Source organism: Sphaerodactylus townsendi, linkage group LG02, assembly GCF_021028975.2.
Source record: "Sphaerodactylus townsendi isolate TG3544 linkage group LG02, MPM_Stown_v2.3, whole genome shotgun sequence".
Classification (NCBI taxonomy): domain Eukaryota; kingdom Metazoa; phylum Chordata; class Lepidosauria; order Squamata; family Sphaerodactylidae; genus Sphaerodactylus; species Sphaerodactylus townsendi.
In genome coordinates, this window is record NC_059426.1 from 166,392,984 (window position 1) to 166,413,726 (window position 20,743).

At 47.0% G+C, this 20,743-nt stretch overlaps 2 protein-coding genes and 1 non-coding gene across 5 annotated transcripts in view; 2 read left to right on the forward strand and 1 right to left on the reverse strand.

Annotated features, from left to right (window-relative positions):
* LOC125426857 (SERTA domain-containing protein 2-like) overlaps positions 1-20,743 on the reverse strand; it is a 751,974-nt gene that overhangs the window by 90,141 nt on the left and 641,090 nt on the right. The gene's annotated exons all lie outside the window — the stretch shown is intronic.
* The window catches only part of LOC125426852 (protein AHNAK2-like), a 108,748-nt gene that overhangs the window by 59,356 nt on the left and 28,649 nt on the right, over positions 1-20,743 (forward strand). For all 3 annotated transcript variants that reach the window (XM_048485655.1, XM_048485657.1, XM_048485656.1), the window contains exons 2-4: positions 15,549-15,616; positions 17,082-17,177; positions 19,055-19,117. In XM_048485655.1, coding sequence (XP_048341612.1) covers positions 15,549-15,616; positions 17,082-17,177; positions 19,055-19,117 — 227 coding nt within the window. The remainder of the gene's footprint in view (positions 1-15,548; positions 15,617-17,081; positions 17,178-19,054; positions 19,118-20,743) is intronic.
* Positions 20,369-20,537, forward strand: LOC125427590. Its single transcript, XR_007243716.1, has one exon. It is a non-coding gene; the product is annotated as a U1 spliceosomal RNA (small nuclear RNA).

A 20,743-nucleotide genomic window follows, 5' to 3' on the forward strand; every position in this document is an offset into this window, starting at 1 on the left:
TAGGCGAACTTGAGCCCTGGGCAAAACCTGAGTTTGATGCCCCCCCCATGGGTGGCCACCCTCCCCCACCATGACCAAACAATGATTTTTTCCACCAGGTCGTTTCAAAGTCACCATCACATTATAGAACATCTCCCAACTCACAAATCTGAACATAGCAATGGGCCATGCCACACAGCTGAAATAATATTTGGAAAACATTTTCAAAATGCTTTCAAAATGTTTTATTACTGCTATGAAAACATTTTATGGTGTTGTATCCAGTCCCCCCAATTGGGGGAAACAGCATCACTTTCAATGTTATTTAAACTGGGGGGGCCCAGATTCTCCCTTTAAGGTGGATTTAAAAGGAGAATCTGGTCTCCCTAGTTTAAACAAGTGATGCTGGAATCCACCCCCAAACAGCATCATTTTAAATGGTGTTTAAACTGGGGACCTCAGATTCTCCCTTTAAATCCATGCCAAAGGGGGTAGATTTAACAACAACAACAACAACAACCTTTATTAGGCACTGAGAGAATAAAAGAAAGAAAGAAAACAAGCATTGGTGGGAAGGGAGTGAATTTAAAAAGAGAATCTGGGGAAATTTAGGGGGTGCCTGTTGTCAGGGGTGCAATTATTAAGATAGCAGCACCAAAATTTCAGAGTATCTTTTTGAGACCCTACTGATGATACCACTCAGATTTGGTGAAGTCTGGTTCAGGGGGTCCAAAGTTATGGACCCTCAAAGGTGTAGCCCCCATCTCCTATTAGCTCCCATTGGAAACAATGGGGGATGGGGGCACTCCCTTTGGGAGTCCATAACTTTGGACTCCCTAAACCAAACCTCACCAAACCTGGGTGATATCATCAGGAGAGTCTCCCAAAAAAATCCCTGAAATTTTGGTGCTGCTAGCCTAAAATCTGCGCCCCCTGCAGGCCAAAAACGGAAAAACACTGAAAATACAAAATCCCTCACAAACCTGCAATTTTGTCGCCCACCACAAGGTGGCGCCCAGGGCAGCTGCCCACTTTGCCCAATGGGAGGTACGCCTCTGACTGATCTGGTCATGTGGGGGGCGCAAAATCGGTCCCCAATGTGACCAGGAAGACGGCAAGGCAGCAGGAAGTCGTCTTCTGACGCCATCATCGACATGGGCAGGGCCAAGGAAGCCAGAGGACCCCCCAAACCTTGCCCGCTTCTCAGCTGCTGGCTCCCCCCCAAGCCCTGCCCCACTCCTGACTGCTGGCTCCCAGCTGGCAGTCCCTTCTGCCCTCCTCTCTGGGGAGGACAGAAGCAACTGGAAAGCTCCGTGCTGGGGCCTTTGCTTTTATAAGTTCGGGGTGTATGGCCCAGGCATAGTGGGGGGGAGGGGACGCCTGGAGAACGGATGTCTCCGGGTGCCATTTTCCCCCGATACGTCTCTGTGTAACATCATTCGTCACGTCCTGGTCCCTCTTTGTTTTAGAATGCTCCTCTTGGGTCCCAGTGCCTGGAGGGTCCAGGACATGGCAGATAAAGTTCTACTTAGTTCTTTTTGCTGAAAAGGGTATAGCTTGGTCCTGTTTGCTCAGGCCTTATACTTCTCAATTGGCTGAAGGGTTCGTCCGATGCTTCTATGTTGCGATTATGAATAAGGAGACTGGCCAAACTCTCGCCGGGGCATCACTGTCCGATGGACGGCATTCCTCCTGGTGGGTCAAAAGTTGTGCTGGGCTTCTAGCAAGCAGTGGATATAGTTCTCCAAGTTAAGAACATAAGAACAAGCCAGCTGGATCAGACCAGAGTCCATCTAGTCCAGCACTATGCTACTCGCAGTGGCCCACCAGGTGCCTTTGGGAGCTCACATGCAGGATGTGAAAGCAATGGCCTTCTGCGCCTGTTGCTCCTGATCACCTGGTCTGTTAAGGCATTTGCAATCTGAGATCAAGGAGGATCAAGATTGGTAGCCATAAATCGACTCCACCTCCATAAATCTGTCCAAGCCCCTTTTAAAGCTATCCAGGTTATCCAACAAACTGGCCATCACCATCACCTTCCAAACACCAATCACACGTTGTGTGAAGAAGTGTTTCCTTTTATTAGTCCTAATTCTTCCCCCCAGCATTTTCAATGTATGCCCCCTGGTTCTAGTATTGTGAGAAGTTAACAAAGGTACAACAAGCCTCGTTCACCGTTTGTGTCGTCCCTTTTGCCTGAAGATCAGAGGGTTGTGCGTCACACTGGGAAGCTGAAATTGTGTCAAGCTGTCTGTACCTCCTGTCTGCCAGGAGGTAATAAAACTTCCACTGCTGCCTTTTTCCTTGTCTTTTCTGACAACAGAACAGCTTCTGTGAATTATTACTATTCACCTCCAGCTACAAAAGCTTCCAGCGGTGAAATTCCAGCAGGCCGATAGAGACTGGATTTCTCGCATTTCTTGATATAAATATATGTTTTTAAGCAAGTTGTCCGAGTCTTTTTTCTTCCAAAGTTTTGTTGGGAGAACAAGTAAGAAAGTTGACCAGAAGGAGAGCAAACTGGTTATTTGTGCAATTGCACGTCTTCTGAGGTATGCATCACGACAGCACCTCTCTGCATAGGAGTATTCAGGGGTAGTTTTAGGGTAGTTAGACTCCTTAGGATTTCAGCTGTTCTAGGTTTAGTCAAAGACTTTCACGGCCGAAATCACTGGTGTGCTGTGTGGTTTCCGGGCTGCATGGCCGTGTTCTAGCAGCATTCTCTCCTGACGTTTCGCCTGCATCTGTGGCTGGCATCTTCCTCTGAAGATGCCAGCCACAGAATAAGCGTCCAGGAGAATGAATGCCAGAACACGACCGTAACTCTGGAAACTTCACACAGCAAGCTCCACACCAGTGTTCTAGGTTTCTTCGTGACAGATTAAGAAGAAGAAGAGTTTGGATTTATACCCCCACCTTTCTCTCCTGTAAGGAGATTCCAGGTGACTTACAAAACTCCTTTCCCTTCCTCTCCCCACAACAGACACCTGGTGAGGTAGGTGGGGCTGAGAAATTCCTGAGAGAACTGTGACTAGCCCAAGGTTACCCAGCAGAAATGTAGGGGTACAGAAACACATCTGGTTCACCAGATGAGCCTCTGCCACTCAGGTGGAGGAGTGGGGAATCAAACCCGGTTCTCCAGATTAGAATCCACCTGCTCTTAACCACTACACCACGCTGGCTCCTTGGGATTTCAGCGGTTCTAGGTTTCTTCTTGACAGACTGTAACAAGACACTAATAAGACTTGGGACATGTGAAGTAATAATAAGGACGTGTACCTCTGTGCAAGAGTAGAGTGCATTTAGTGTAATGGAACGCAAAAATAAGAACATAAGAACTAGCCTGCTGGATCAGACCAGAGTCCATCTAGTCCAGCTCTCTGCTACTCGCAGTGGCCCACCAGGTGCCTTTGGGAGCTCACATGCAGGAGGTGAAAGCAAGGGCCTTCTGCTACTGCTGCTGCTCCTGAGCACCTGGTCTGCTCAGGCATTTGCAATCTGAGATCAAGGAGGGTCAAGATTGGTAGCCATAGATCAGTGATGGCGAACCTTTCCGAGACCGAGTGCCCAAATTGCAACCCCAAACCCACTTATTTATTGCAAAGTGCCAACACAGCAATTTAACTTGAATACTGAGGTTTTAGTTTAGACAAAACGGTTGGCTCTGAGGTGTGCGTTACTCGGGAGTAAGCTTGGTGGTAGTTGGTGGCTTTGCTTTGAAGCAACCATGCAACTCTTCCAACGGGTGAATCACGACCCTAGGAGGGTTTACTCAGAAGCAACCCCCAAGCTTACTCCCAGGTAAAGGATCGCGCTTTAGTTCTTCACATGAAAATCAGTGAGGTTTAACAATGCCGGATTCAACTGGTTCTGGTGGGTTTTCCGGGCTGCGTGGCCGTGGTCTGGTGGATCTTGTTCCTAACGTTTCGCCTGCACCTGTGGCTGGCATCTTCAGAGGTGTATCACAGAGGGAAGTCTGTTACACACAGATGCAGGCGAAACGTTAGGAACAAGATCCACCAGACCACGGCCACACAGACTGGAAAACCCACCAGAACCAGTTGAATCCGGCCATGAAAGCCTTCGACAATACACTTTCACAGTTGTTTACAAGTGGATTTTGCTATTCTGCACAGCTGCAAAGTGCATTGAAAGTAGACTGAAGGTGCATTATTCTGCATGTGCGGAAGGGCCCCATCTCTGACTTCCTGAGGACGCTGTTTTTAAAACACTGCTCCAGCTTACAGCTCCTTTCTTCCAAACAGTTGTATTATTTATACCACATCTTCCTTGTCTCTTTTTGAGCCGAGATTCTCTCAGAAGCACCATGGGATCCAGCCCCTCCCAGCTAATGTTTTCCATTCTTGGTGTTTCTTCTTTTCAACGTTCATAAAGATTCGACGCCAAAAAAGGTGTTTCCTATCGCCACTGCCTTGTATTGTTTCCTTAATTCCGATCTTTCAATCCTCGGAGACACAGAGTAGGTTGTAAACTTTCTTTTGGACTCACGGATCCAAGTGTGGTTCGCTATAGCAACAAACAAATGCATGACTCAGAACATGGAAAAGAGCTATAAACACATTTTTTTTCCCCTTGATACTGCCCAGACTTTGCTTGATTTCTGTGGTGTCCTGTTGCTATACAACAGCTACCTGAGTTGGGCTCAGCAACGCTGTGCCAAGACAAGAGTCCGAAGGAAATGCAGGGAGTGATTTATGAAATGGGTGGGTGGAGGTAATATGAATTGGTAAACAGACAGAATATATTCTTTTGTACACTTTAAAAACCCTGCCAGAGCTCCATTTTGTTAGCAACACGGAGCATTTCTACCCTGAACAAAAAGCACGGGCTTGCTTGATGTTTGACTCATACGAAGCACTTCCTGTCAAATCTGGCATAATCCCTCAAATGCTGTTGCCTTCACTGGCAGCGGGGCATGCAGGAATTTTGCAACCGAAGTCTTCCCTGAGATGAAGCTTAGTAGTAAGAGTTGTTTCATTCTCACTCATTCTTTGCTTATCAAGATACATTTCAAGGCCGGGAGGGGGGGGCGGGCCGTGAAAAAGGGGCAGCTGGTACAGATGAAGAAGTAGAAGAAGAAAATGTATTGTCGAAGGCTTTCACGGCCGGATTCAACTGGTTGTGGTGGATTTTCCGGGCTGTGTGGCCCTGGTCTGGTGGATCTTGTTCTTAACGTTTTGCCTGCAGGTATCTTTGGCTGGCATCTTCAGAGGTGTATCACAGAGAGAAGTCTGTTACACACTGTCACAGTTATTCTCTCTTACTGTGTTACAGACTTCCCTCTTTGATACACCTCTGAAGATGCCAGCCACAGATGCAGGCAAAACGTTAGGAACAAGATCTACCAGACCACAGCCACACAGCCTGGAAAACCCACAGCAACCAGAAGAAGAAAAGTTTGGATTTATATCCCACCTTTCTCTCCTGTAATGAGATTCAAGGTGGCTTAGAGACTCCATTCCCTTCCTCTCCCCATAACAGACACCTTGTGAGGCAGGTGGGGCTGAGAGAATTCTGAGAGAACTGTGACTAGCCCATGGTCACCCAGCAAGAATGTAGGAGTGCGAAAATATATCTGGTTCACCAGATAAGCCTCTGCCACTCAGGTGGAGGAGTGGGGAATCAAACCCAGTTCTCCAGATTAGAATCCACCTGTTCTTAACCATTACACCACACTGGCTCTACAGATCTATACCTGCTGACCTCCAGGAGATGCCTGGAGATCTTTTGCTATTACAACTGATCTCCAGGCAATAGAGAGCGGTTCTCCTAGAGGAAATGGCTGCTTTGGAAGATGGATTCCATGGCATTATACTCCATTGATGAAGTCCCGCTGCTTCCCAAATCCCATTCTCCTCACGGTCTACTTCCAAAATCCCCAGGTATTTCCCAACCCAGACCTGACAACCTTATGCAGATCTGAGACCCCTTCCACACATGCAGAATAATGCACTTTCAATCCACTTCCACAGTTGTTTGCAAGTGGATTTTGCTATTCTGCACAGTAGAATCCAGCTGCAAAGTGCATTGAAAGACGGTTGAAAGTGCATTATTCTGCATGTGCGAAAAGCGCTTAAAGTTGCCAACACAAGCTTAAAGGAAATTAGTTTTGTCCCTTTAATAGATGCTTACTGTTTGGAAATGTGGGCATCCTAAACTTTGCATGGCATGAAGGTAAATAACATAACCGGGCAAATAGCATCCCCTTAAATCTCTGATAAGAGACACAACAGTTTTTCTACAGGTAGTTGGTGACCTTAAGCCAGCTGCCTTCCACTGTGAAAGACCCAGTTTCTAGATACAATGTGTAACTTTCCAAAGGAAGCAGCTGACCAGTAGGAGCTTGGGACAAGCGGTAACTTTCTCGATTATTAGATCTGTCTTGTGATCCTCAATGTTCTTGTTGTTCGCTTTGATAGAATTAGTTCTTTCTGAACAACATAACTGCTTGCTTAACATTCTGAGTACATAAAGTTGTTTTGAGCACTGAATCACATGCTTAGAATATGCAGGGCCATAGCCCACGCCTGCTGCTGCTCAGGATCCGTAGTTGGATTTTCTGTGAGTTTTTACTGCTGTGCCAAAAGGCTGTTTGTGGAAGAAGGAGGAGGAGGAGGAGGAGGAGAAGACGATGACGACGAACACGACGACGACGATGAACACGACGACGACTATAAGGCCCCTTCCGCACATCAGAACAATGCACTTTCAATCCACTTTCAGTGCACTTTGCAGGTGAACTTTACAGTGCGGAATAGCAAAATCTACTTGGAAACAACTGTGAAAGTGGATTGAAAGTGCATTGTTCTGCATGTGCGGAAGGGGCCTTATAGTTTCTCCCCAAACACCGCTTCTGCAGATGGTATAAAGCGTGCCTCCTGCTGTCCCGTGACCAATAAATACTTTGCCTCCAAGCAGCCCTGCTAAATGCCTGGTTCTCATTACTAAACGAGTGTCAGATTTTTGCAAGCTCTCATGCCATTTATGGGGTTTCTTTTTTTAAAAAGCAGGAAGGTTAGACCAAGCTCATTAAAAACTTGGCCAACAAACTCCTCAGCTTCACGCTGACACTTCTGAACTTCGAAGAGGATAAGCAACCCCTGAGCTTGGATTTCTGACCATATTGGGGTTCTCCTCGGTCAGCCAGCGATAGATGATAGACCTCCAGGGGAAAGGCCCCTCCTAGGAAAAATGAGGAGGAGGTGAAAAGTTACAAAGGAGAAGGAAACTGAGAAAGGAACGAAAGCTTGTTTTAAAAAGAATTTCGCAGGGAGGGGGAATTGAGGGGGATTGAATTAAAGAGAAGTTTCACAGATGTAATGGAGGGAGAGTGATAAAAAGACTGGTTGGGGGCTGCGATAAATATAGGTTATAGAGGACACGAAAAGGGAATTTCTTCTGTCTGGCAAGGTTGAGGGCAGAGGAAGGGAAGCCGATTGTAACCCACTTTGACACTCCTTAAAGGTAGGAGAAGAGAAGAAGAGTTTTGGATTTATATCCCCCCTTTCTCTCCTGCAGGAGACTCAAAGGGGCTGACAATCTCCTTGCCCTTCCCCCCTCACAACAAACACCCTGTGAGCCACTGCTGCTCCTCTACTGCTGCTCCTACGCCACTGCTGCTTCTCTACATTCTGTAGAGAATGTTAGGACATTGTTATGGAATGGTGTTTCTTCTCTGTGCCAAGAAAACCCTTCCACCTCAATCCCCAAGCTGGTTGCTGAATGCACAACTACGTTGACCCCAACAGCATGGTCGTTTTCTCTGCAGCGCTCCTCCGGGTTCCCACTGTAATGAATGGGAGTCTCCTGGAGGTCATTCATCCTCATCTGGGTTCATTGGTAGAGGCAGGCATCTCGTTGCCCACAATGAGGTCTGGATCAGCGCCTTGTTATTTGGGGATCCCTCCTGAAAAACCACCACTGGGCCTTTAAGGTAGTGGCCCCACCCTTCGTGTGAGACGCAGCTCTCAGTTCCTAGTTCTTAAAAGACGTTTGCTGTAATCCAAGAGCAGAAGGTGAATGTTTCCCATGAAGAAGAAGGAGGAGGAGGAGGAGGAGGAGTTTGGATTTATATCCTCCCTTTCTCTCCTGCAGGAGACTCAAAGGGGCTGACAATCTCCTTGCCCTTCCCCCCTCACAACAAACACCCTGTGAGGTGGGTGGGGCTGAGAGAGCTCTGAGAAGCTGTGACTAGCCCAAGGTCACCCAGCTGGCGTGTGCGGGAGTCCACAGGCTAATCTGAATTCCCCAGAGAAGCCTCCACAGCTCAGGCGGCAGAGCTGGGAATCAAACCCGGTTCCTCCAGATTAGATACACGAGCTCTTAACCTCCTACGCCACTGTGTAGGAAGCTGATAAGAAGCGTCACATTAATAGGGAAGGGAAGGGAAGGGGAAATAAAATGGTAGGAGAGCATAACTTTTCTGGGAAGTGCCGTCAAGTCACAGCTGACTTATGGTGACCTCTGTATGTTTTCAAGAGTCGTTTGGAGGGGGTTCGCCATTGCCTGCCTCCACACGGACTGAGAGAGTTCTGAGAAAACCATGACTGGCCCAAGGTCACCTAGCAGGCTTCATGTGGAGGAGTTAAGAAACAAACCCGGCTCTCCAGATTAGAGCCACTCTTAGCCGCTACACGCACTGGCTCTCGCGACTGTTCTACTTAACCTCCTGTCTCTGGCTGCAGAAAACCTGTGGGGACATCTCTGCTTTCATGCCCCTGGAGAAGAGGTGGGATCCAGCAGGTTCTCACAGGTTCCCGAGAGTAGGTTACTCATTATTTGTGTGTGCCGAGAGGGGGTTACTAATTGGTGATTTTGCCACGTGATTTTTGCCTTAGTTACGCCCTCCTCTTAGCAGTAGCGCGCAGAACTTGAAGCAGTCTAGCAGGAGGTGCACCGGCGTGCGTGGCAGCCTGCGCCTGAGTGCATTCGTTTCCCACCCAAGGACCGGCGCAGTAGCTGCCTCCGTGCCACAGTCCCGCCCAGGAATGCCCCACCCCTGGAATGCCCAGCCACGCCCCCATTGTGCCCCGCCCAGTCCCATTGGCCCTACACCACAGTTTGAATCCCACCACCGTGGGAACCTGTTATTAAAATTTTTGGATCCCACCACTGCCCTGGAGTGATCAGGGTCTGGAATGAGAAGAACGGGGCGCTCTCAGTTTTTGATTCAGCCTGTTGTTTTCTCTCAAAGCAACCAAAGGGAGATAAAGCCACTTCACAAGGATATGTGGAATCTGCCATACAGAGAAGTTCTTCTCTCAGATGCTAAATTTTGGCACACAGAGATGTCCTTTCTCATGGTGAAAAGTCTGTCTGATTTCTTAGCCATGCACAACACATGAGTTTTGCCGGTTCTGTATCCATTGTCTATCAAATTCCTTGGGTGCCCCCGAGGGGTAGTATTATGGGAAAGGGAGAAAAAAGTTCTGTGTGTCTGGTTTCTGAACTCCATATGTTATTCTAGAACCATGTGTTATACTAGAACCAGGGGGCATTCATTGAAAATGCTGGGGGGAAGAATTAGGACTAATAAAAGGAAACACTTCTTCACGCAATGTTTGGTGTTTGGAATATGCTACCACAGGAGGTGGTGATGGCCACTAACCTGAATTGCTTTAAAAAGGGCTTGGACAGATTTATGGAGGAGAAGTCGATCTATGGCTACCAATCTGGATCCTCCTTGATCTCAGATTGCAAATGCCTTAGCAGACCAGGTGCTCAGGAGCAGCAGCAGCAGCAGAAGGCCATTGCTTTCACGTCCTGCATGTGAGCTCCCAAAGCACTTGGTGGGCCACTGCGAGTAGCAGAGTGCTGGACTAGATGGACTCTGATCTGATCCAGCTGGCTTGTTCTTATGTTCTTATTCTGTAAATCCCGATTATGTCACTCCTTGGTTATCTTTTTCCCCCAGATGTGAGTTGTACGGATAAATGCTCTTCAACGGGGACACACATTGCTATGTTCCAACGTTTGTGACTTGCAAACCCCGACGTAGGTTTTTAAAAGATTTCTCTTGTCAGCAGGAACCAAGCAGGGAGGGGTGGGAATTGGTTGGATATCAAAGCATCACTGATTCTGAGAATCACCCTGCTTAAACACTCAGTCGTCAAAGCTTTGGGAATGCAATCGGCTGGCTCAGCTAGAGACAATAAAATGGGCAGATGACCCTTTGGTTGGAATTTGACTGGTTCGCAGCTGACAGAGACTTGGGTTGGGGAGACTTGAGTGAATCTTCCTGGGGAATTTAGGAAGAGGACTTTTCCTCATCTCATTTTCCTCACTTGTAACTAACTTCATTTTCTTCTGTGCAGCCTCATATAGGAACTGCACATGTGTAGGCCAACTTCGAAGCAGTTGTAAGCTAAAAATAATCTAGGGGGCTCTGTTGTGCCAAGGTTGGCCTGCACATGCGCAGTCCCTATGTGTGTCTGCGTTTGTAACAACAGTTCCAAGTAAGTGCAACTTTGTTTTTCTTCGGGGCGGGGGGGGGGCATTCCTGTTCTACACACGTTTTTTTTCCCCCTCCATTCGATTTCATGCAGGTTTATGTCCGGCATAAAAACCTGCAGTTTAAATCTGCAAAGAAATATGCCAGACATAAACCTGCGTGATATTGAATTGACCACTAGAGGGAGCAAAAGATATGTGAAACTGAAAAAACCCACAGAGAAACAGGAGCTTACAAGTGAAAAAAATGAGGATGTAGAAAAACCCAGAGATTTGATCTAGCAGGGGGGAGGGGAGGTGCTTGAGTGACCAGCTAGAGCAGTGATGGCGAACCTATGTCACGGGTGCCAGAGGTTGCCCTCAGAGCTCACTGTGTGGGCACGCGCAAACAGAGTGCCCCCTCCACACATCTAGGTTGGTCTGGGCCGCTGGGCTCGATTATTAGCATTAAACCTAAGACCTAGTTTTGAGGAAGCAGTGTAGGTAACCCTGTTAAGTGCTGTTAAACTAAAGCACAATCCTTTACCTGGGAGTAAGCTCGGTTGCTGGCAATGCTTCTGAGTAAACCCTCCTAGGGTCGTGATTCACTCGTTGGAAGAGTTGCACGGTTGCTTCAAAGCAAAGCCACTGACTACCACCAAGCTTACTCCTGAGTAACGCACACCTCAGAGCCAATTGTTTTTTCTAAACAAAAACCTCAGTATTCAGGTTAAATTACCGTGTTGGCACTTTGCGATAAATAAGTGGGTTTGGGGTTGCAATTGGGTCTTGAAAAGGTTCGCCATCACTGGTGTAAGTAGATCAGTGGGCTAGATGAATCCTGTTCCAACTTCTGACCCACCAGAGAAACAGGAGCTTACGAGTGAAAAAAAATGAGAATGTAGAAAAACCCAGAGATTTGATCTGGCAGGGGGGAGGGGAGGGGAGGTGCTTGTCGGTTGATGAGTGACCAGCTAGAGGCAGAGACCAGGCTGCTGTCTCATTGGGCAAGCTCTTCTTCTCATCTCTGCTGCCACTAAAGCTCCTGACTTCCTCACCCCACACTGTTCATCAGCTTGCTCACCAGTTGGTTCTCTGCCTGGCCGCAGGCCCATCAGGCTGACGTTTAAGATTATGTCTTAAAATGGTGGTGGCCTCCATGGGACACCATCTTACCTAGTGGAACACTAACTCTGACTTCTGCACCGTACTGTCTTGCACTCTATGCTCCAAAGAGATTGAGTTATCTGGTGCATGGAAATACAATAATTGTGAAAACAGCCCAGTTCCTACGATGGCATGCGAATGACTCAGTCGGATGCGCTTCATGTTGAAAAATGAAACCTCTCTGATTCGCAGTCTTATGATATTAAAGTGTTCCGATCCACAGAACTTTTATGGTCTCATTTTACAAACATTTCCTTGTTTTGAAACCAGGGTCTACTGGAAATAGTTACAAGGATGAATTGCGTGATGTTTGTAAAAAATGCTTTGAAACAAAGCCTTGCTTGTTCAGGATTTATGTAAAGAGTGTCTTTGCCCAGATGCTTTATTTAGCAAGAGAGGCAAAGTTTGCTCAAACTAGGCTCTCTCTGACTCTCGCTCTCTGTCTCTCTGGCCGTTTCCGCACGGCCACAGTGGGGGTTGGGTCACCGAACATGACACTGACCCAACCCCCCTGGGACCGTTCGCACAAATGGTCCCAGAAACTACTGGGACGACGGCGCCGTGTTGTGCCGTCGCCCGATCGACGTACCTTCCCTACGACTGTCCGGCGCGTCACCACTCCGGAGTCACAGGCCGGGGGGGGGCAAGTCCCCCTGCTTCGGCGACGCGCCAAACGGTCGCAGGAACAGTAAGTCGATTGGGAAAGGGTGGAGGGATGGCGCCTTCCAGCCGCTGCTGTTCACACGGCGGCAATTGGAAGCCGCTGTATCCCAACAACCTCGCTCGGGGAGCGAGGTTGGGAAACAGTGGCTTCGCGCCACTGGGGAGGCGCGAGAGCAGCGTGGCTGCAAAGGAGCTGCGCCCCCCATGCAAACAGCTCCCTGGGGATGGCGTTTTTGCCGTCCCCAGGGCGCTGTATTCGGCCCGTGCAGAAAGGGCCTCTGTCTTTCTCTCTCTCTCTCTCTCTTTTTAGTACCTTGTGAACTAAGGCTAAATGCCAGATATTGGGCTTATGAAGTTGCAGTTCTGCAGAGGGGTGTGTTAGCCAGAGCTGATGGGAGAACACTGCTGACTCATCTTTGGGACTACTGCAATTAAAGGAAAGGGGCTCATATTTTTGCTGAGAAAATGCACAAAGCCACTGAGTATGCAAGCTTTGTGATGCCTGCTGGTTATCCTCCAAGATAAATGCAGCCCCCTACCTGTCTGTTTTGTTCTGTGTCGGGGTTGACAACCTTCTTTTTTTAAAAAAAAAAAATTGCAGTTCCAAGTTTAATGTCTCAGCATGCCTCAGTATCTTAAGCATCACGTGCAATTCATAAACCACAATTTGATTAAACTCAGCTTTAGTGTAATATCTGCATGCTGGTCGCTCTCACAATCCCTTGTTGGTGGAATGATCACCACAAGCTGACTTCATATGCAGATAAAGTGGCTGAACAAATATTTCAGGGGTTAGGGAAGTTTCAGTGCAAATGTCCATCATCACACCTAATTTTCAGCACATTGGATGGGAAGTTGCAAAACCCACCAAAAACCAGAGAGTATTGTCTGTATTTGTGCAGACAATGGGCAGGAAACATCTTGGGGCGCTGCAGTGGGTAGGGTGATGGAGTCAGTGGGATAGGGAAAGAAGCAATAACACTCACAGTAATGCTCATAATAATGGGTATAAATCAGAGGTGGGATCCAGCAGGTTCTCACCAGTTCCCGAGAGTGAGTTACTAATTATTTGTGTGTGCTGAGAGGGGGTTACTAATTGGGTCTGCTTTTCCGTTAGAAATTCCATTAGGTCCAAAAATCATCAAGTCCTGTTGTTTCCTGTGTGGCTGGTTAGCGAAGATAGAAAACGGGATAATTCTCCCTGTTGGGCTGTGTTAAAAACATGTTTTAGAAATATGGTAAAGTTCCTTGTTTAAGGAAAGTATCCTTCTTTTGATTTCTAGAAACAAAATTAAGTATTTGAAAGTATTAAGTATTTGACAGGCAGTCAATTAGAGGAGAAGTAGTTGTTTCTGTTAGCAGTAGACGATAGGACTTGATTTAACGAGTTTAAATTATGGACAGAAAGATACCAGCTGGAAATTAGGAACTTTTTTTTTTACAGTAAGAGTTTTTTACAGTAACAGAGAAATTATTAATGCCCCACCCTGGAATGCCTGGCCACGCCCCCGTCGTGCCCCGCCCAGCCCCATTGGCACTACTCCAATCCCACCACCATGGGAATCCCACCACCATGGGAACCTGTTACTAAAATTTTTGGATCCCACCACTGGTATAAATTATGTGTGGAAAGCTACCAGCTGAAAGTTCAGGAGTGGAATTGGCTGCCCAGGGAAGTGGTGAACTTCTCCTCTCTGGCAGTCTTTAAGCAGTGACTGGATGAACACTTGTCAGCGGTGTGCTTGGCAGGGGGTTGAACTAGATGATCACTTTCAGCTCTAGGATTCTAGGATTCTATGAAGCTAGAGATGGCAGATGGGAAGAGGTGGGTGAAACCGTTGGATGGGAGGAGAGAAAGGAGGCTAGGCAATAGAGGTGCTGAGCCCTGGCAGCATCTAGGCTTCTGCTGATGACCTCCCTTTCCATCACACCTAATTTTCAGCACATTGTCCCCTATGCAGATTGTTAAATCTATAGATTAGGGCCATGTTCCACCTCCACCACCTCCTGCTCCTCCTTACCATTCTGAGGAAAAGAGGAAGGCAGCCAGGGAAAGCTGGTGTTGAGCACTGCAGTGTGTGTACTGTTGCTGTCCTCCCCTTCCACTGTTCTCCTTCCTCCCGATTCTTCCTCCCAGCAGTGTAGAGGGAAGGAACTGTTGGGATTTTTAGCCCTTAAAATAGCAGAGTGTTCAAGGGCAGATACACGCTGCAAAGCGTCTTCTGGTTTGTGTGCTGCTGTGAACCGAATTATGCATGGAGCCTCTTTGGCTTTGCAAAACTAATCAGCTCCTTTTATTGTAAGGAACTCCATTCTGAATTTGGTAGGGCAGAGATAGGATTCTGATCTAGTCCAACGAGGATGGACAGAGATGCAGGATCCATGTCCTGCTCTCATGGTGCCAAGATGATGAACAGAGGGGTGTGCTGGGAGAGAAGGTGTGGAAGAAGAAGGAAGGACGTTTTCCTGAGTGTAGCAATCGGCACATCAAAGAAATATCGTCAGAGCAGTAAAAGAAAGGATGTTCAGTGTCCTGACCTGTGTGTTTCTCCAGCTCTCTTAAGACTTGGGTTGAGAGACAGCACAAAGTCCTTCACTTCCAACCCAATCCAAAAGGAGGTGGACAGAATTGGCAGGCACTGAGCAGTGGTGCTGAATGGGATGAATGGAACCCCAGAGAGTCATGACCCAGCAATCCCCTCCCTCTACCACAACACTAATAATGAGAAGTTTGTTTTCTTTCTATGTGGAGCTTCCCTTTAGTCACCACGGCCAACAGCCACTGATGGACCTATCTTCTGTGAATCTCTCTATCCCCTTTTAAAGCCATCTGTGCTTATGGCTGCCACGCCCTCCCCTAGAACTGAATTCCATAATTTAACCATTTCCACAGTGTTCCTTTGAGTGCTAGTGAACTGGGTGGGTGTGTCTTTTGATAGCAAAGATACACGTGTATTGTCGAAGGCTTTCACGACCGGAATCACTGAGGTGCTGTGCGGTTTCCGGGCTGTATGGCCGTGTTCTAGCAGCATTCTCTCCTGACGTTTTGCCTGTATCTGTGGCTGGCATCTTCTGAAGATCCTCTGACACACAGCCCGGAAACCACACAGCACCCCAAGATACACGTGCACGGAAGGCCAACAGCTGTTTATAGCTGCCCATGACTGCCCATCGACCTGATGTTCCAGATTCAGTGCACATTGGAATTATAGATCTGTCATGAAGTTTAGGACTACTGCTTTTTTAAAAAAACTGGCACAGTCGTTTGACGTCTTACATGGTTATTCCAGCTTCCGGCAGACAACTGAGACCAGAAGACACCGAGGCTGATGGTGAAGCGGATGCAGAAGACGATTCTGTGAGTATCATGCGTGACTTCCAATGATTTTTCATTCAGACTTTGAGATCCAGGAGTCAAATTGAACAAGAGCATGAATCAAAACGCAAATCCGAAGCCCTTCCCCCCTGCTCTGGAACAGGATTTGAACCAGTATTTATGTACTGTTTACATTCTCCTTAGTTCTGGATGCTGTGGTCGCTAGCTTGGTTTCCTTTCGGAGTGCACTGGAGATCCAGGACATGACTGCTTTTCCTTGGAAGCCGAGAAGCCCTTCTATAGGGCACTGTATCTATTACCTCGCTTGAGATCACCAGAGAGACCCTGCACGCCAAGACCCTCCAGCCAATTCATAGCTCTCACTTTCTCTCTGTCTTCCTGTTTTAATATAAGGAGAAGCAGAGAAACAGGAACGTCAAATTTACGATTATGCTATCTAAATTTGCATTCCTGTTTGACTAGATGAATGACAAATCGGATCCACCTTTGATACTCCCGAAGAGTGTGCGAATTCAATGCTCTTGATGTCCATGGACACACATAATAATTCTTTAGTCGTCGCATGGGGCCTGCCAAGAATGCCCGCTTTGTATAGAAATATGAGAGGCAGTCCACTTGAGAGGGAATGCTTATGTCTGTGTAGGCAGTTATGCATTCATATGAGGATCACTCCAGTTTACTGGTTCTTTATCAGGGTGGGAGCTCTGGCAAGTGAGTGACAGCACCCTCCGTCACCAGAGTTTCCTGAGAGACATGTGCCAAGGGACATTCACCTGGAGCTGACCCTGGATTCAGTGTCAGTGGACAAAGCCCAGGCACAGGTGATTGCTGTGTGCACATGGTTGCACACACAGAACTTGTGACTTTCAGAAACATAGGCCCCTCCTGCTCATGTAGAATAATTCACATTCAATCCACTTTCACAATTGTGTGCAAGTGGATTTTGTTATTCCGCACAGTAAAATCCAGCTGCAAAGTGCATTGAAAGTGGATTGAAAGTGCATTATTCTGCATGTGTGGAAGGGGCCATAGAAGAAGAAGAAGAAGAAGAAGAAGAGTTTGGATTTATATCCCCCCCTTTCTCTCCTGTAGGAGACTCAAAGGGGCTTACAATCTCCTTGCCCTTCCCCCCTCACAACAAACACCCTGTGAGGTGGGTGTGGCTGAGAGAGCTCCGAGAAGCTGTGACTAGCCCAAGGTCACCCAGCTGGCGTGTGTGGCAGTGCACAGGCTAACCTGAATTCCCCAGATAAGCATCTACAACTCAGGCGGCCGAGCTGGGAATCAAACCCGGTTCCTCCAGATTAGATACACGAGCTCTTAGCCTCCAACGCCACTGCTGCTCCTGAGTTGAAAGGGATCTCGTGGGTCATCTAGTCTAACCTTGCACAAACTCAAGAAAACTCATAATAACTTTTCTCCCTCTCCCGCAACTGATAGCTCCTAACGAGAATTGTTTTGTTCTGTTCCAATCCCATTCCTTCAGGTCGATGAAGTGACCACAGAACACGTACGACCAAGACCACAAGGATCCTCTCCTGTATATGAGTACTGCATTGAAGACGAGTACTTTAATAAAAAGGCAAGGAATGATACAAAGGGGTATTCATAGGCATTCATACTGTGTCAACTACCGCCAAGGCAAACTAATAACACCCCCTCTCATACAGATTAACAAACATCTGCACCAAAAAGTGGACGACATTATGAACACTCGATTATTTAAAAGACACTTACAATATTTAATTACATAGACTAACTACCCACCTGGGTACAACAAATAAATAGACACATCCAAAGTCCAAGCCTCTAAACTAATTAAAACATTTCATAAAACATACCCAAATCGACCGGGGGGGCGGGGGGGCTGGGGCGGACCTTAGGAGGGGCAAAATGTTAGGAATGAAACTTGATGTATATAACCTAATTATAACTTCCATATAACTTGATTAATACATCCTCTAATTAATATATAAAATACCTTTCCCTCTTTCCTTCCTTCCCCTTCTAATATTTATAACTTTAACGCCAGTTATAAATAACTACCCTAAATAACCCTAAGGAACCTCTCTGCCTCAAGAAAACAAAATATTCCCATTGGCCCAAGGGGGGGGGGGCGGGGGAGACAAGACAAATGACTACATCTATCCCTATCACGGCCTTGAAGACACCTAAGCCCCTAAAGAAATCTTGTCATACTTTCTCTGGGAAACTGGGAGGGGGAATCAGACAAGAATAAAGAAACCCCCAAGAAAGCCAGATCAAACAGAATTGGCTTTCTCAAACTAAATACTTACTACCTTTCAATAAACACTACTAATCAAGAATCCAAAATCTATTTATGGAGTTAAAATCCAAGACCTAACAATAATGTGGTTGACGAGTAATGATGGCTGGCTGTTGGTCCAGAACGGGCCATTGATGGGGCACAAATTATGATGGAGATGGTTGTTTATTTATTAGACTTGTATCCTTCTCTCCCCGGAGGAGCAGGCTCAGAGGAGCTACGAACACATTAATAACAAGCGCAATACACGTTTTAAAAAGCATCCCGCAATAAGATCCACCATGGCACGAAAGTAATCAAGTGGAGGGGGAAAAAGAAGCAGGAAAACAAATGGGGGATTATTTATTTATTTATTTATTTATTTATTTATTTATTTATTTATTTATTTATTTATTGGTCTTATAGACCGCCCAACCCCCGAAGGGCTCTGGGCGGTGAACAACATTAAAATAACAGGTACAGAATAAACTATAAATACTTTAAGTTAAAATGCAGCAGTTAATAAACAACAGACAGCAGTGCCTGTAACAATTCCTACTAAACTAAACTCTCCCAAAGGGAGAAGAAGAGTGGCCCATAGATGGTAGTGGGCCCAAAGGGGGGAGGCGGGGGCACCCATCAGCGGCTGGGCACTCCAAAGGCCCGGCGGAACAACTCCGTCTTGCAGGCCCTGCGGAACTCACCAAGATCCCGCAGGGCCCGGACAGTTGGAGGAAGAGTGTTCCACCAGGCAGGGGCCAGGGCTGTAAAGGTCCTGCCCCGCGTGGAGGCCAGCTGCATCATAGAGGGGCCAGGGACTAGCAGCAGATTGGCCTCTGCTGAACGCAGAGGCCTAGTAGGGACATATGGGGTAATGCCGTTTAATACAATTAAATAATTTTTGCCCTCTAGATTTGCCTTCAGGAGAATCTAAGCGATTTTCATGTTGATTCTTCATTTTCCTGGGCAATCAAAGGGCAATAATTAAATCCTGTGAGTAGACAGCCCATTATCTCAGCAACAGGATCTTTTTGGAAACTTTAGTCACCTGGTCATTTTAGCATACTTTTGGTGAAGTGCACTGTTGTCTCCCTCCCCCAAAAAATCAGAGTCGGGGTGTAGAGACTGACAGCTGCTTGAAAAGATTTGCTGGTCCATCATAGCTAAGCTCTAAGGATCACTTGTATTTCCAGCTTCAACAGGATCTAGAGAACAGACAAAGGAGAGCTTCTTCCATCAAAATGAGTGAGTCACAGGTGAGCTTCTGATACCCGTCGTTCACACCCTTCCACACAGAAGGGCGTGGAGTTGGAGCATTTTACAGTGTGTTGTGGTGAACCTCCTCATTGATACCTGGCCCTGGGACTGAATGTAGCCAAGTGTGTTTAAATATGGGCTTTGTGAGTCAGCTGCAGAAGAATATTCATTTATCTGACTGATCGGCTTTTGTTTACCCTGCCCTTTGATTGTGAGGGATCCCCTAGGCCAGTGGTGACGAACCTTTGGCACTCCAGATGTTCTGGACTACAATTCCCACCAGCCCCTGCCAGCATGGCCAATTGGCCGTGCTGGCAGAACAGGAACAAATTGGTAGCCAAAGGCTATCTAGATATAAGAATCCCTACAACCCTAAAACAGTTTGCATTTTTTAAAAGTAACAAAATTCAACTGAATTGCAGAGGATCCTGGCTGTTACGGGTTTTCTGGGCTGTGCGGACATACCAGCCACAGCCACACAACCCGGGAAACCCACAACAGCCAGTTGATTCTGGCCATGAAAGCCTTCAATCATATATCGCAGAGCATTCATTCCTCTCCAACACATAGCATTGTACCAGATGGCCAGTGCTGTCCACTTTGACAGAAATAATGTCTTCTTGGAGGAGCAGGGAGGAAAGACAGAGTTGGACAACGCAGATCTTTGCAATGATGGGAATCAGGTATGGCTTGGATTGAGCAGAGTGTTTTCATGGAAGGAGCTATTTCCAAAGCGGAACTGTTTGGATGAGGGTCTGTGAAGGGATGCTGCTTTTGGGACATTCAAAGTACCCCACGGCTCTCCCCACCCCATACACACACACACTTCTTGCTTGATACCCAGAACAGTCCTTTCAACAGCAACCACACACCAAAGGGCAAAGCCCGGCTGCTCCATTAGCTGTTGAAATAACACCTTGAACCATCCCTCGCACACGCACCCTGTCGGGGTGTTTCCCCTTCCAAATTCTGGAGGTTCATTTGGTTGAAAAAGCACTTGTTTCATTGTACATTTGTTTTCGATGAGCAATATCTGCCCGTCTTGTTACTTCATCTCTATCCTATCTTAGAAACGTTGGAAGCAAGTGGACTATGCAGTGTTGCTTGATGCTTGCAAAGGTCAGGGGTCACAGTGGAGGGCAGTAGAGAGTTAAAACAGGGCAAGCAATCCCTTCCCGATCAGCTCAGTTCTGGGAGTCATAATTGTCTACGTTACACACTACAAAATAGGACTCTAGCGTACTGAGTAGCAATTCACCTGGCAGGGGAGACACCTTGATCACGAAGGAGGTTTTCCCAGGATGAGGCTCGTCCAGGGCGCTGAGGGTGTGCTGACCCCCGCGATTTCCCCAAATGCAGGAAACTCAATCAAATGCCTTATTCTGGATATTTTTGCACTCCTTAAGAAGGTGTACAACTCTTACAACCACTAACCCAAGTCCTTTATGCATGCTGACTATTACTATCTACAGTAAAGGACTGTATCTTTAAATTTAATCTGTGTTTCATTACACAGACAAAAGCAAAAAGAATTCCATAATTGTTCCTATGCATGCACTTGTATTTTGTGCATATTTATATTGTTAGTGGTTTGTATTTTTTGTAAATTTTAGGATTTTTTTTGT